This window comes from Leucopleurus acutus (genome assembly GCF_964270905.1).
Source record: "Leucopleurus acutus genome assembly, chromosome: 16".
NCBI lineage: Eukaryota > Metazoa > Chordata > Mammalia > Artiodactyla > Delphinidae > Leucopleurus > Leucopleurus acutus.
Genome location: NC_139158.1, coordinates 62,167,428 through 62,184,672, shown reverse-complemented (window position 1 = coordinate 62,184,672; position 17,245 = coordinate 62,167,428). Strand labels below are relative to the sequence as shown.

The following is a 17,245-nucleotide window of genomic DNA, read 5'->3' as shown; positions in this document are numbered from 1 at the left end:
ATTAGTTCAGGGTGATGGCTTTCCCGATCTGAGGTCCTCTCTCAGTGTTCATGCCCCCCTTGGGAATGTTTGTAGAATATCAGTTACTTTAAATGTACTTTTCTAGTCTTCCTGGTCTTGTGTAACCAGTGGGGATTTTGTTATTTTTTTTGTCAAGAAAATTGGAGAAGAGTGGTCACTGTTGTCCTTGGCTCTTTGGAGAGCTGAACTGGGGGTGGGGGGGGTGTCAGCCCCACCTCATCACAGGCTGTGGTTCTCAGGGCCACTGAATGTAAAGAAACGATGACGTGTAGGGCGTAGATTTATGGTTCTGGTGCATGACAAGGGAGCAGGAAGCACGGCTCATGGGTGAGCCCCGGATTTGAAGACAGCTTAATGTAGAAACACACGCGGTTAAGAGCGTGGGATTCTGAGTCACACAGACCAGGGTGCAAATCCTGGCTTTCCCTCCTGGCAGACTCAGGAGGGAAAGCCAGGATTTGCACCCTGAGTCTGGATAATAGTGTGGGGCTGTAGTGAGACTTAAAGAGAATCATACATAGCAATGCTCAAAAACGTTGCTATGATTGCTGTCATTGTCACTCTCACCTCTCTGAGCCTCAGCTTCGTTACCTGTAAACCAGGGAAGCTGGTGGAGTGAACGACACCAAGTATGATTAGCCTACAGATGGTGCCCAGGACACTGAAAGTGCACAACCTGTCAAGGAGTCACCTCTCCTGAGCACATCCGCAAATGAATGTACGGCTGTTTTGGCAATTCTAGCAGGAATTACAACTGGGGGTGCTGTGATGGCTTTAGTGCCTGGAGGGAGCTTGCAGACGTCCAATCAGATGGTGGGCTTTGCTCTTGTTCATTCAACAAACAAATAAAGTGGGACTTCCCTGGTGGCCCAGTGGTGAAGAATCCGCCTGCCAAGGCAGGGGACACGGGTTCGAGCCCTGGTCTGGGAAGATCCTACGTGTCGCGGAGCAGCTAAGCCCGTGCGCCATAACTACTGAGGCTGCGGTCTAGAGTCCACGAACCACAACTACCGAGCCCACGTGCCACAACTACTGAAGCCCGTGAGCCTAGAGCCCATGCTCCACAACAAGAGAAACCACTGCAGTGAGAAGCCTGTGCACCGCAACGAAGACCCTACGCAGCCCAAAACAAAATAAAACGAAAAAAACAAATAAAGCAGCTAAAGACAGTGAGTGCTAAGTGTCAGGCACCAAGGGCTCTGAGCAGCCAGGCAGGTTCCTCGTCCTCCTGGAGCTCACACGCGTCTGCATCTCTCCCTGCCAGGAGCATGTGGTTATGAAGCATGGCTCTGCTGCGGAGCAGAGGTGGGGGGCGGGGGGAGCTAAGCAAGGGCGCAGTGAGGGGAGACCTGATAGTTGGGGATCGGGGTAGGCAGAGAAAAGACGTCCCTGAGGAGGTAGAGCTTGAGCAGCTATTTAAAAGAAAGGCTATAAGTTAGCTGGGTGTTTTCCCGGCCCTGTCCGCCACTGGTGCTCCCAGAGAGGAGCGCCCTGGAGGGATGCTCTGCTCCTGTGTAAGCAGCTGCTTCTCAGGTTGGTGATGCCGATATTTACCTGGTGGCCTCATTCACTGTGCTAAGCCTGCTCCGTGTGGGATCTCATTGCGCCCTCCAGCCACACATGAGGGGACATGAGCCTGAGGGGCTGCCACCCCAGAGTGGTGAGATGCTATTTCCTTTGGGAGAGGGAGATGCTAGACACCCCAAACCTCACCCATTAACAATCTCCTGTACTATTTCAAAGAACTTACCTTAGAACAAGCTTCTTTACATTTTTGGGAGGCATTTTGAAAATGTGATGAAAACTTGGGTTTGTGATGATAAACATATACGTACCTGGTTTAAAAATGGTGCTCACAGTAGCAGGATTTCTGTGGTCCTCTTAAGGTGTGCCCACTCACACTGGCTAAAACCCCTGCTCCTCTGGGTAATTGGCTTTCCAGGAGTTTGACTTGGAGGAGCATTCACTTGTCCAGTCAACCAATATCCCCTGTGGGCCCACTATGTGCCAGGCACTGTGCTTGGCTCTGGGCAACAACAGAATCCCTGCTTCTGCAGCAGCTTATGGTCTGGTGAGAGAACGAGAACAATACGTGAAATAATTACAAATTGTATTGAGGGGGGGAAAAGTGAGGTGAAATTGGGAATTGCAGGGAGGCCACTTTAGAAAAGGGTTAGGGGAGGTCTCCAGAGAGGTGACATCTGAGCTGGGCCCAGGAGGAGATGGAGCTGGCCTTGGGTGCAGGCGTAGGGGGGCACACCTGGCAGGTGGAACCGCAGGGAAAGTCCCTGGCGTGGGCAAAGGCTCAGCAGGTTGGAGGAACAAAGGAACTAGGTGTGGATGGGACCGGGGGTGAGAAGTCAGCGGTCATGTGCCCCGAAGAGGCCCTGGCTCACGTCCATGGCTCCAGGGAGGGACCCCCAGGGGTGTAAGGAGACAGCCACCTCCCCTGGCAGAATGAGGGCTGTGCAGGCTTTTGTTCATAAGCGTCCTCCCATGGCCATTGGGAGTGGCCACTTCCTCCTCTCCTTGGGCTCTAAGGCAGTTGTAGTTCCCCAAAGCAGAGGTCCTCACACTCCAGGGGGCAGTAGAGTGGGTAACATGCAGATTCCTGCACCTGAATCAGTAGGGTCTGGAATAGCCCGGAGAATCACTCGTCTAAGGAACAGGATCTATTATTCATGTATCCCATTCTTTGTAGAAATGGACACATTTTACAGTCATGGAAGACTAGATACTGGAACTTTAACCCAAAGTCAAATTTCCCTAAAAGTGGGGGTAGGGCCCTTTCTGAGTGGAATATTAGGTTTGACAAAAGATGATGATGGTGACTCTTCTGGGTTCTGGGGTGGCCTGGAGAGGGGGACAGGAAAGTGGAAGAGCTTGGGTTTCTGGGAGCATTGTAGTACTTTTGGGGGGAATGGGTGAAGCTTGTAAAAATGCAGATTCCCAGGCCACCCCTGAGCAATGAAGTCAGAGTCTTCCTGGAAGTGGGACCTGGGGATAAGCTTCTGGGCAATCCCGCTGTACATAGAGCACGAGGCCCCCTTAGCTGAAATAAGAGTGATGATACTAGTAAACATTTGATGAGCACTAACTGTGCTTGAGGGGCAGTCTAAGCGCTTTGCATGTAGTTGCTTATTTAATCCTCCACACAGCCCTCTGAGCTAGGTATCGTTATTATTGGCCTCCCTTTGCAGAGGCACAGAGAGGTTGAGTAAAATCCCTAAAGTCACCCAGCTGGGTGAGGTGGGGCTGGGGCAGGAGCCAGGCAGCCAGGCCCGCAGGAGGAACATCAGAGGAGCTGTGACTCATTCCCCATCAACCTCCCCATCCCACACCCCACTCTGCCCCCCAACACCAGCCCACAGCTCCCACAGGCATTGCAAGGAGAGGCAGGAAGAGTAACAAGAGCAGACTCATCGAGCCTGACTGTGGGCCGGCCTCTGCTCTAAGCATTCTTTGTAGGTTCATTAAAGTAATTAATCAATCCTCCCAATAACCCTCGAGGCTTGCATTGTTACTGTCCCATTTCACAGACGCAAAGCCTGAGACACAGAGAGATGGGGTCACTTGCCCAAGGACCCACACCTGTAAGTGTGAAGGTGTCTGGCTCTAGTAGGCTCTATCTTGTCTCTGGATAAATTCACTCACAGTCCTCGCCCTTCGTCCCAGGCCCTGTGAGCCTGCCTTGTCCAGTGGCATTTCCTCTTGTAATTCTACAGAGGCCGCTAAAGACCCCATAGGACACGCATGGCAAATATCAAAGATTTTCAATGAGCTGGAATTGATGCTCCAGGGGAGTGAAGAGTGCAGGTCTCACCACAACCGTGAACACTCTGGACCACAAGGGGGCAGAAGCTGGCTCCATCCAGCTCAGGGTCCTGCCTAGCAGAGGTGTTCTCAGGAGGAAAGGGGGAAGGCGGGTCATCCACAAGGACCAGCCATTCAGGGCCACAATGTCAGCCTTAAATGTCAGCCAGTGGAAAGGAGGGAATTCGCTTGGGTCCTTACCACACACATCAGACTTGGCATCCTTGTAAGAAATTAGAAAAAGTCAACTAAACTCAAAGCAATTAGAAGCAAGGAAGTAATAAAGATCAAAGTAGAAACTAATGAAATAAACATGGAAAACCAATAGAGAAAACCAACAAAATCAAAACCTGTTTCTCTTAGAAGATAAATAAAATTGAAAAAACTCTAGGTAGGGAGATTAGGAAAGAGAGAGAGAAGACACAAATGACCAATATCAGGAATGAGAGGGGTGACAGCATTACAGACTTTACAGGTATTAAAAGGATAATAAGGAAATATTATGAGTAGCTTTATGGCAATAAGTTCTATAACTTAGAAAAAAGGAACAAATTCCTTGAAAGACACAAACTACCAAAGCTTCTTAAGAAGAAATAGATGATCTGAAAAGCTCTGTCTCTGTTACAGAAATTGGATTTGTAGAAAAATCCTTATCACACAGAAAGATCTAGGCCGATATGGTGTCATCACCAAACACCACATTATACCAAAGCTATTCCAGAAAGTTGAAGAGAAGGGAATACTTATCAAGTTCTTCTGTGAGGCCAGCCTTACCCTACTACCAAAACAAAACTAAGACCAATACAGACCAATATTCATTACGAACACAGTGACAAACACCCTCAAAATTTCAGTGATTTAAATATGGCAATGTATAAAAAGGATAATACATCATGACTATATGGGGGTTTATCTCAAGAATGAAAAGTTGGTTTAGCATTTGAAAATTATCATATTAACAAACTAAAAAAAATTGCTTGATCATCTCAATAGATGCAGAAAAAGCATTTGATAGATCTCCAACATCTAACTTTGATTAAAAACTTTCATCAAGCTGGGAATAGAAGGGAGCTTCCTCAACCTGATAAAGGGCATCTACACAAAACCTACAACTAACATCATAATTAATAGTAAAAGACTGAATGTTTGCCCTCTAGTTTCAGGAACAAGACAAGGATGTCTGCTCTCACTTCTATTCAACATTGTTCTGGAGGTTCTACCTAGATGAGAAAAGGAAATTAAAACCTGGATTGGAAAGACAGACATAAACTATATTTATTCACAGATGATGTGACCATCTACATAGAAAGTTTGATGAACTCTACAAAAAAGTTACTAGAACTAACATGTGAGTTTAGCAAAATTACAGGATACAAGATCGAGAAACAAAGTCAATTATATTTCTATATACTAGCCATGAACAATTGGAAATTCAAATTAAAACAATGCCATATTGATAACATAAAAAATATTAAATACTTTGGAATAATATGACAAAGGATGTATAAGATCTGTATACTGAAAACTACAAAATACTGCTGAGAGGAATTTTTAAAGGTCTAAATAAATGGAGAGATATATTCTTTTGGAAGACTCAATATTGTTAAGAAGTCTTTTCTCCTCCAAACTGATCTATAGACTCAATGAAATACCCATAAAAATCCCTGCAAGATTTTGTAGAAATTGATAAGGTGATTCTTAAAATTCGCATGGAAATGTTAAGGACTTAGAATAGCTAAAATAACTGTGAAACAAAACGAAGCAAAACCAAAGCAAAGTTGTAAATTCCGTGGTACGAGAAGCATTTGTGATAGGAAATAATAACACGTGGAGCCTTTGTCAAGCCCCAGTAGAAAAATCACAGCACATACCTCTTGGAGTTCTAGAACAAAGCCATGCCATCTGCTGCAGAGAACTATACATCATTTGGAAAATAGCACCTAGCTTGATACCAGCACCTGGTAGGTAGACACTTGTGTCTGACCATGGCTATCAAATAACCATGAGGCCAGAACTACTTCTCATGAGTTGGGTACAGCCAGACCCAGAAAATAAGCCCAAAAGTCAGGTGGGCCCAGGAGCAACCCAGCATACATTGGAAATGTCATATCCAGGATTAGGCCTGAGCAGTTCAGAGGGCACAAATAAGGTGCACGAGCAGGTGGCCCAGACGCCATGTCATCCTTCACTGTTGCACTGGCACCTCTTCCTCAACTAACATCTATGGCCTCATGGAGGTTTCCTCTGACCAGCCGACAGAGGAGAAAACATCTGGAATTTGATTCCTGGATGGGTCAGCTTGGTATGCTGGTATAAGAGGAAAATGGTCTGCTGCAGCACTACAGCTCCACTCGTGAGGGGCCCAAAAGGGGGACCAAATCATCTCTCTGGGCAGAGCTTTGGGCAGCGCGTCTGTCATCTACTCTGTGCAGAGAGAGAAGTGGCCTGAGGTGAGGTTAGACATGGGCTTGTGGGCAGTGATGAAGGGCTCCTTGGTCAAAAGGACTGGAAGGAACAATATTGGATGATCAGGGATATTGGATGGGTCTGGGGAAAAGGCACGTGCATGGACAATGTGAGTGAATACTGCTATAAATGGAATTTTTGTGTCTCCCTGAAATTCATATGTTGAAACCTAACCCTCACTGTGATGGCATTTGGACGTGGGGCCTTTGGGAGTTGATTAGATCATGAAGTTTGCAGGATGAGAGCCCTTATAAAGGAGACCCCAGAGCAAAAGATGGCCACCTATGAACCAGGAAGCGAACCCTCAGCAGACCCTGAATCTGCCGTTTCCTTGATCTCGGGCTTCCCAGTCTGCAGAACTGTGAGAAATAAATTTCTGTTATTTACATGCCACCCAGTCTATGGTATCTTGTTATAGTGGCCCGAATGGACTGAGACATATACAAAGGGTATGAATCTTTTTTTTTAGCATCTTTATTGGAATATAATTGCTTTACAGTGCTGTGTTAGTTTCTGCTGTATAACAAAGTGAATCAGCTATATGCATACGTATATCCCCATATCCCCTCCCTCTTGTGTCTCCCTCCCACCCTCCTTATCCCACCCCTCTAGGTGATCGCAAAGCACCGAGCTGATCTCCCTGTGCTATGCAGCTGCATCCCACTAGCTATCTCTTTTACATTTGGTAGTGTATGTATGTCAATGTTACTCTCTCACTTCGTCCCAGCTTACCCTTCCCCCTCCCTGTGTCCTCAAGTCCATTCTCCACATCTGTGTCTTTATTCCTGTCCTAACCCTAGGTTCATTAGAACCTTTTTTTTTTTTAGATTCCATATATATGTGTTAGCGTACAGCATTGATTTTTCTCTTTCTGACTTACTTCACTCTGTATGACAGACTCTAGGCCCATCCACCTCACTACAAATAACTCAATTTCGTTTCTTTTTATGGCTGGGTAATACTCCATTGTATATATGTGCCACATCTTTATCCATTCATCTGTTGATGGACACTTAGGTTGCTTCCATGTCCTGGCTATTGGAAATAGTGCTGCAGTGAACACTGTGGTACATGACTCTTTTTGAGTACCACACTGTTACGGTTTTCTCAGGGTTTATGCCCAGTAGTGGGATTGCTGGGTCATATGGTAGTTCTATTTTTAGTTAGGTTTTTTTTTTTTTTTTTGGCAGTATGCCGGCCTCTCACTGTTGTGGCCCCTCCCGCTGCGGAGCACAGGCTCTGGACGCGCAGGCCCAGCGGCCATGGCCCATGGGCCCAGCCGCTCCGCGGCATGCGGGATCCTCCTGGACCGGGACACGAGCCTGCGTCCCCTGCATTGGCAGGCGGACCCTCAACCACTGCGCCACCAGGGAAGCCCTATTTTTAGTTTTTTAAGGAACCTCCATACTGTTCTCCATAGTGGCTGTATTAATTTACATTCCCACCAACAGTGCAAGAGGGTTCCCTTTTCTCCACACCCTCTCCAGCATTTATTGTTTGTAGATTTTTTGATGATGGCCATTCTGACTGGTGTGAAGTGATACCTCATTGTAGTTTTGATTTGCATTTCTCTAATGATTAGTGATGTCAAGCATCCTTGCATGTGTTTGTTGGCCATCTGTGTATCTTCTTTGGAGAAATGTCTATTTAGGTCTTCTGCCCATTTTTGGATTGGGTTGTTTGTTTTTTTGATATTGAGCTGCATGAGCTGCTTGTATATTTTGGAGATTAATCCTTTGTCAATTGCTTCATTTGTAAATATTTTCTCCCATGCTGAGGGTTGTCTTTTTGTCTTGTTTATGGTTTCCTTTGCTGTGCAAAAGCTTTTAAGTTTCATTAGGTCCCATTTGTTTATTTATTTATTTTTAAAAATTTTTATTTATTTATTTTTTAACATCTTTATTGGGGTATAATTGCTTTACAATGGTGTGTTAGTTTCTGCTTTCCATTTCTCTAGGAGGTGGGTCAAAAAGGATCTTGCTGTGATTTATGTCATAGAGCGTTCTGCCTATGTTTTCCTCTAAGAGTTTTATAGTGTCTGGCTTTACATTTAGGTCTTTAATCCATTTGAGTTTATTTTTGTGTATGGTGTTAGGAAGTGTTCTAATTTCATTGTTTTACCTGTATCTGTCCAGTTTTCCCAGCACCACTTATTGAAGAGGCTGTCTTTTCTCCATTGTATACTCTTGCGTCCTTTATCAAAGGTAAGGTGACCATATGTGCATGGGCTTTCTATCCTGTTCCATTGATCTATATTTCTGTTTTTGTACCAGTACCATACTGTCTTAATTACTGTAGCTTTGTAGTATAGTCTGAAGTCCAGGAGTCTGATTCCTCCAGCTCTGTTTTCCTTTCTCAAGATTGCTTTGGCTATTTGGGGTCTTTTGTGTTTCCATACAAATTGTGCAATTTTTTGTTCTAGTTCTGTGAAAAATGCCATTGGTAGTTTGATAGGGACTGCAATGAACCTGTATATTGCTTTGGGTAGTATAGTCATTTTCACAATGTTGATTCTTCTAATCCAAGAACATGGTATATCTCGCCATCTGTTTGTATCATCTTTAATTTCTTTCATCAGTGTCTTATAGTTTTCTGCATACAGGTCTTTTGTCTCCTTAGGTAGGTTTATTCCTAGGTATTTTATTCTTTTTGTTGCAATGGTAAATGGGAGTGTTTCCTTAATTTCTCTTTCAGATTTTTCATCATTAGTTTATAGGGATACAAGAGATTTCTGTGCATTAATTTTGTATCCTGCTACTCTACCAAATTCATTGATTAGCTCTAGTAGTTTCCTGGTAGCATCTTTAAGATTCTCTATGTATAGCATCATGTCATCTGCAAACAGTGACAGTTTTACTTCTTCTGTGCTTATTTTTTAATTATATGATGTGATATTAATTTCTATTTATGATAGTGATATAAAGTTTCCTTTTAAAAATAAATGTATTTCAATAAATTTAAGTAAAATTGTGTTGATTAAAGAAAATATTAGCTAGAAGGCCTACTGGCAGTACATGGGTATGGCAAATGGTTCAAATGTGGGACCCAGTGATTTCAGCTAATGTCAGGCCCCTGCTCCCCTCCTCCCGCTGCCAGGCCAGGGAATGTCACACCTGTCCCCCAGCAGGCCTGGCTCTGGGCCCGCAGGAGTTGGGGACTCACCACTTACTGCACCACAAGGGACACTGTCTTTCTCATGAGTTTGACCACAGTGTTCACGGCTTCATTGACCAGTCCAACGGGGCTGGAAAAGGGAGGAAACTGATAAAACTCAGTGAAGTTGGCAGAGCAGCCAAGCAGGAGAAGTGGGAAGAGGGTGGAAGATGGTGGAGCACCTTGAAGTCAGGTGACTTGAGCCTCTATCCAGGGGTATCATCACTTAGAACCCCATGTCTGACCAGCAGCTCACCCCAATACCCCATGAGTCTCATCACAACCCTGAGACCTTATCCATCCATCCATCCATCCATTCATCTATCCATCCATCCATCTATCCATCTATCCATTCATTCATTCATTCAACACATATTTATAGCGCACCAACTATGTGCCAGAAACCAAGCGAGACTGGGGACACAGGGATGAGCAAAGCACAAGCACCTCCTAAACGGGTACCTAAATAGTATATTAAACAAGTTTGGCTAAGTCTGGCTCCTTCCCACCTGCAGCTCTCAGCATAACTGTCACCTCCTCAGAGCAGCCCTCCATGACTGCTTGTCTAAGGGAGGGCTTTGTATCATAGTGCCCTGTTAAGTGTGCTGCTCTGCGCAGGGATCATTGCAATGTGACACTTTCCTTGTGGGCTCTTTATTAGTGTACTGAATGCTCATCTGTCTGCCTTTCCCTCCAGAGAATAAGCTCCATGAGAAAAGTTCCTTGTCTGCTGTCACCAGTACATTCTCCAGAGCTCAGAATGGTGGCTGCCTGGCACATAGCAGATGTGTAATACATTTTTGGCTAAAGGAATAAATGAAGGAAACATACAATTAAATATATAATGAAAACTTGTGACAAGAACTCAGAAGGGCAAGAGTAGATTCTTATAAGAGAGAATAAGAGAAACTTTGTTTTAGACCCTGAAGAATGAGACGTACATTGAGATGGCTTGGGGGAAAAGGAGTTCTATGTCGCCAGAGCAGCCCATGCACAGGTTTTGAGGTGGGAAGAAGTTTGTCTGAGGCACAGAGCAAAAGCTAGCATGTCCAGGGCAGAGTGGGCAAAGGGGAGAGCACAGGGACATGAGGGTCGATCCAGACCAAGCAGTGCCTAGATGGCCCTGAGGAGGGCTTGGGATTCCACCCAAAGTGGAGAGAAAAGCCCTGAGAGAATTTGGAGCAGCGGAGTGGAATGCCATTTTACAGATATGGACACTGGGACCCAGAGGGCAGGATGAATTCCCTGGGACTATGGGCAAGGGTGTATCCACCAGGGCTCAGGCATTCGGACTTACACCTCAGTCTTTCCAAGCAATAATAGGCCGTGGAGCCTTTCTTTGGTTTTGGGGGGTCTTTAGGCAATGTGTGATCAGATTCCTTGCTGGGGTAGGATGGATTGACTTCCGCTCATGGCTCAGCCTTGTTTCCTGCCAGAGGCAACCTTCCCCCCTCCCCCTGAAGGCAACCTTCAGTTCCAGACCACTTTTCCTGTCTCAGCCATGACCAGAGTCAGCCTTTCTCCCTCCACCCTCTTCCCTGGACTACACATGCTCTTTCAAGCACACAGTTTAAGATGTAGATTTTGTGGGTTACCAGAGATCAGTGATTTAAATGGAGAGGATTATGTTTTCCAGATCTCATTTTGGGAATTTTCCAGTGGGTTGAGGATGATTTGGGGAAATCTGAGATTAGAGTCCATGTTAGGCATTTACTCCTCTTTCTCCCTCCTAACTGGAGGCGAGAAGGTAAACACAGTTTATTATTATTATTGTTTTATTATTATTAAGGGACATTATATAATAACAAAAGGGTCAGTTTTTCAAGAAGATATAGCAATGCTAAATGTGCATGCACCTAACAACAGAGCTTCAAAAAGTATAAAGCAAAAACGGATAAAGCTGAAAGGTGAAATAGGCAAATTCACAGTTATGTTTGGAGAGGTCAACACTCGTGTCTCAGTAATGGGAAGAACAAAGAGACAGAAAGTCAGCATGGATATTATTATTACTGAGAGTTTAGTATGTGCCAGGCTGAATGCTAAACACTTGCATTTTCTCATTTGGTCAGCACAGTACCTATGAATTAGGTATTATTATCATCCTCAGTTTACAGATGTGAAAACTGAAGCTTAGAGAGGCTAAATTGGTTACAAAGCCACAAGTTAGTGGCAAAGCAAACTTGACACAAGAGTCTGAACTCCTTTTCACCATACGATGCTCCCTCCCAGGTACAGGAATAAGGTTTAAATTAGGGGTCCCAACTCCTCTGGGAGCCCTGCTCTGCTGAGATGGGTGGGCCTGACCTGTCCGGGAAGGTGAGTGAGATGTTGGCTGGGTCGTTGGTGCATTTTTCCACGATCACTGTGGAGACACCAGTCTTGGCATCAGTTTCAATGCTGACACTAGTCTGGAGGCCCAGGTCGACAAGCTCACCCAACAGAGGCCTGCAGGAAATAAGATTCACAGTGAACAGAGGTCTAGAAGTCCATTCACACTGCCCACTTGAGTTCATCCATCTGTGTGGACATTATATGGGATGTCTATGGATAATGTCAATATGGTCTATTTTCTTTATGGAATCTACTTTTTTACGTTAGGAGTTTATTCACCTGGCCACATGGATTTGGTTCATGTGATATTTCTATACAGTATCACACTGATAATTAAAATAAAAATAATAGTTAACATTTATTGAGCACAAATTCTGTGTTAGGTGTTTCCAAAAAACTATTTTACATGGATTGATCCTTTGAATCATTACACCAATACCATGAGGGAAACGTATTATTATTGGTACTGGTACCTGGTATAGGGAAGTTAAGTAACTATCCCAAGACCTCACAGGTAATGAATGATGAAATCATAGTGCAGTTCATTTATAAAGACTCTTCTACACATCATCATCTTCCTGTCTCTGTCTCTGATTCCAGATTGGAGATCCATCGGCCATGCCGCACTGCCTCTCCCAAACCTCAGATTCTAATGCCTACTCATAGGGTCAGGGTGACGTTCGTGGTGATGGGGATACTCAGGCTAGCGCCTTTGCCATCAGGAGTCACTTCAGATTTGATATCCAGGATGTGGACATTACTGATTTTCAACCTGTGCAAAAACCACAGTTCACCCTTGTCACTCCTCATGACAGCCATTGCTGGGCGCTTCTCACGATGCCAGTATCGTGATGCGCATACGAGCCTCGCTGACTTTGCCTGCTTTGGTCTTCATGAGAGCCCTGTTCAGAGGTTTGAATCTCTCCATTGGATGGCGTGGCATACTGAGATTCAGACAAATGTGGTTTCCCCCAAGACTCCAAGGGTAAATACATGCCACAGCCAGAATTTTTTTTTTAATTGAAGTATAGTTGCTTTACAATGTTGTCTTGGTTTCAGGTGTACCGCAAAGTGATTCAGATATAGATACAGAGATAGATAGAGGTAGATAGAGATATATATTTTATTTCAGATTCTTTCCTCTTATAGGTAATTACAAAATATTGAGTGGAGTTCCCTATGCTATGCAGGAGGTCCTTGTGGGTTATCTATTTTATATATAGTAGTGTGTATATGTTAATCCCAAACTCCTAATTTATCCCCCCACAGCGCTTTCCCCTTTGGTAACCATAAGTTTGTTTTCGAGGTCGGTGAGTCTGTTTCTGTTTTGTAAATAAGTTCATTTCTGTCATATTTTAGATTCCACATATAAGTGATATCATATGGCATTTGCCTTTCTCTGACTTACTTCACTTAGTATGTTCATCTCTAGGTCCATCCACGTCGCTATAAGTGGCATTATTTCATTCTCTTTTATGTACAGTCAGAATTTGAACCCAGAACTGGTGGACTCCAGAACTTCATGTGTGGAGCCACCTACGTATTGTGAATTCTGGTTTCCTCTCTCCTGACGGCATTCAGACTATATATACTCAGCTATTTTCAGAGAAGACAAGTCTTCTTCCTTGGAAAAGTGGCTTTAGGCACCAGCAAACAGGTAGAGGTAAGGGTAAAGAGAACCTTCATCCTGACCCTGAAATCACAGAATGAGAAAGCCCAAACCCATGAGATGCCCAGATAGGCCCTGCAGCCCTGCCTGTAATTTACCCAAACTCTGGTAGAGCTGGCCTCAGACGGCTTCCGCTCTGCAGGGACACACACGGTTTATTCACCTTTCTGTCTTTGACCTTAATCTTACGTCCCCTAAAGATATGTATTCTCTTTTCCTGGAACAAAGATTTCTACCATGAAGCAGTGACTCACCCCATAACCTTTTCCACTACTTGAAAAATTTTAGAAAGGACTTTGTCCAACAAGTTCTCAGCTTCCTGGATCTTCTGCTGGACCTCCTGCCAAGATGTGGATTCCCGGAGCGCCTCCAAGGCAGCCTTCAATTTCTGAAGGATAGCTGTAGAAACAATCTCCATTTAGTGTGATACACAACTTACGAAGCAGCTACTATGCACCAGATACTAAATGAGACCATGTGCCTATGTTATTTCATTTCATCTTTATAACAACCCCATAAAGTAGATATTATTATTGTCTGCACTTTCAGATGAGGAAATAAAGGATCAAAAGGTTAAGAAATGGGCCTAAAGTCACACAGCTAAGGAGACCTTGTTCCTTCCATGCTGCCTTCACACTAAGATATACTCATCATTCGTCAACAAAGCAATCGATCCAGTGACCAGGCAATAGATATTGATTGCACATCAGCTTCTAGTAGTGAAGCTCTAATGAGATGCTCACACAAACAAAATAAACTTAGAATAAACTAAGAAATGGAAAATCTAGAATCAAGGAAAAAATATGGCTCCAACTCATGAAAGTGGCAAATAGGAGTCCCTGGATGACAGCTTCGCAGCAGGCCTAGAAAGCAATAATTCATACAGGAGCAGGAGGACAGAGTGTCCTAAAGGGGGATCTTCAGAGAAAAGAGAGATTTGATAGAGCAAATGGCATGGCAGAAGTAGGATAGCACATTTGAAAAGAATTAAGAATATATGTGCAGAAAATAATTCAAATAAGAACCAACAAGGCAACAACTCACTCAAGGAGGAAAAAAAGGCTACAAGACAAGATATGTAATCATAGTACAGCAACATGGCTCTGCAGTGGACGGTATCTATCTACCTAGTTATAATGACGCAAACAGAGATGGAAACTACATCTGGTCCTGTAACTAACTAGGTGACCTTGATCCAGACACTTCTGTTTCTGAGCTCAGTTTTATCGGCAATGAAATTGGAGAGTGGATCCCTTCTGTATCTTTGAAAGTTGCCTAAGCCCTGGCAAGGTTTGAAAGGTAGTCATGTACAGAAGTTAGTTTCTCCTATAAAGAATGTTTGTCAGTGTGCTGCTAATGTTTCCAGAAAATGAAAAGCAGACCAAGTTCTTTTAAGAAATCATAATTATAAGGAGATATATTTAAGTAGAAAGGTAGGTAGTTTTAAAGCTACCTAAGCTAAGTAGGGCTCAATTTCCAATCAGTTAATACAAATTACTAAGCTAATTGAATGACCCAACAGAAGAATATGCTAAAAATATAAATAAAATATTTGAGTTAAAATATGTAGATTCTTTCGTAATTAGAGAAATGGTAAGTGAAATGAATTATAACCTTTCATCTGTGAGACTGGCAAAATCTTTAAGTTTTCCATACCAGTGATGTCAAGGGAGTAGAAAAAAAGACTATTGGAGAAAATGTTAACATAGGGGATTATTTGTCAATATCCAATATAATTTAAAATGTGCATACCTTTTGAACTGTCACTTTTAGGAATTTATCCTATGCATGTATTAGAAAATTTACCATGATATAATATGTGAAGTTTTATTTATTTAAGCATTGCTTGTTTCTAGAAAAATTAAAAATGAATGAACCAGGAACCAAATCACCACCTCTCTCAGGAAACCACCCATAAAGAGCAGTGCCTAAGGAAGAAAAAAAGGAGTGATCAGAAGAGCCTGGGGGCAGGACGGGAGTGGGGATGCGGACCTGCTAGAGGGTGGGCGTGGGGATGCGGGGTGGGGGGGTAGGCTGGGACGAGGTGGGACAGTGGCGTGGACATATATGCACTGCCGGGCGTGGAGTGGATGGCTGGTGGGGGACAGCCGTGTGGCGCAGGGGGATCGGCTCGGTGCTTTGTGGCAGCCTATAGGGGTGGGATGGGGGGTGGGAGAGGGGGAGATGCGGGAGGGGGGAGATGCGGGGACATGTGTATATGTGTGGCTGATTCACTTTGTTGTGGAGCAGAGGCTGGCATGCCGTTGTGGGGCAATTGTGCTCCAATGGAGATGTTAAAAAAAAAAAAAAAGAAAAAAGAACCAACAAATCACAGTGAAAATGAAAACAGCAGGAAAAGTATTTGTCTCAAATGTTAGAGCAATGGATTATTATGTATAATATATAAAAAGTTTATCCTAATGTATAAAAATATTATAAATGCCCCCTTTATGGCAAATGAAATAAACAACAAAATGTAAGTAAGCAAACAGGGGAGAATGTTCAGGCTACAGCAAACTTCAAATTGAACAACAAAGTATGTTTTTATATCAATTAACTTGGCATAGAAGATGTAATAATATTAGTACCATTGTTTAAAGTGAAATTGATGAATACCTTTGACAGTGGATACAAAGCAGGAGCATGGTAGTATGTATTGAGAGTCATTAAAGTGTTCGTACCCTTTGACCCAGAAAAAAAAATAATAATAATTTACCCTAGATATACAAAATTGTGAGAAGGGGTAACATTTTTTACCACTTAAATGACTTCTTTTAAATGAATAGATTGTACACTTTTAAAAAAGAGCAGCCCCTGGTGCCAGCCTTTGGTAATACAGGCATAGTGTTTAGGAGGCAAGCTCCTAGTTGCCACTGATCATCCCTCTTGCTGATTCACGTCCAAGTGTACTGTCAACGGTCTCAAGTCCTTTATCGAGAACAGGTTTCAGCTTGCTCACAACATCATTGCCGAGATCCTCAAGAAGAGACGCTGAGGTCCCAGTGAGCAGACCACACAAGAGAATAAGTTTCCAAGGCTGAAACATCCTGTCCTGACACCTGGACAGTCATGGGAGGAACAGGAGTGAGAATTACCTGTAGAGAAAAGGGATCTTTGATGAGCACCTATCACTCTTACACTCAACAGTCCTTTAAGATCGATGTGGTTATCTCCTCTCTTACAGATGGCCAGCACAGGTCAGAAAGCTAGAGGAACTTGCCCAGACATACACAGCCAGTGAGTGGAGGAGATGTTATATGACAAGTCACACTTGACTCCAAGTCAATGCTCTTTACACAGAGGTCCTTTGCACATACTGTCTTCTCTGCTTGGAACATTTCCCTCTTCTTTGCCTTTTTACCTGAGTCACTTCCTACTGACTCTCTAGCTTCAGTAAGACATCATCATGTCCTCTATGAAACCCAATCTAGGCCCCTCCCCAGAGTCTAGGTTTAGGGGGCCCCACTCCACCATTTTGCTGCCTTCATTCTCTGATTGGAGTCCTGGGTACCAATTAGTGATGACTTGTCTGTCTTTCCCACCATGCTGTGAACTCCTTAGAGGAGGGATTGTGACTTATTTCACTGTTGAATTCCCAACCCATAGTAAAAAGCCTGCACCTAGTACAGTACAACAAAATAAAGGTTTGCCAAATAAAAGTATGAACAAATAAAAGGGTGCCACATCATGACACTGCATTGCTCATCAGTTTGATACTTCTAATATAATCTATCTATTTCTTAATTTCCTATTTTCAAAATAGTAGCTAATTCAAGTGGCCCTTCCCTTTGC

At 43.7% G+C, this 17,245-nt stretch overlaps 1 protein-coding gene across 1 annotated transcript; it reads right to left on the bottom strand.

Moving 5' to 3' along the window:
- Positions 1–9,465: 9,465 nt before the first annotated feature.
- On the bottom strand, positions 9,466–16,499 carry BPIFA2 (BPI fold containing family A member 2; the record flags this gene model as incomplete). Its single annotated transcript, XM_082856808.1, has 4 exons — positions 9,466–9,544; positions 11,758–11,898; positions 13,708–13,852; positions 16,352–16,499. 4 exons carry the CDS (start codon positions 16,497–16,499, stop codon positions 9,466–9,468), a joined length of 513 nt encoding a protein of 170 aa, XP_082712934.1.
- Between the last annotated feature and the right edge of the window lie 746 nt (positions 16,500–17,245).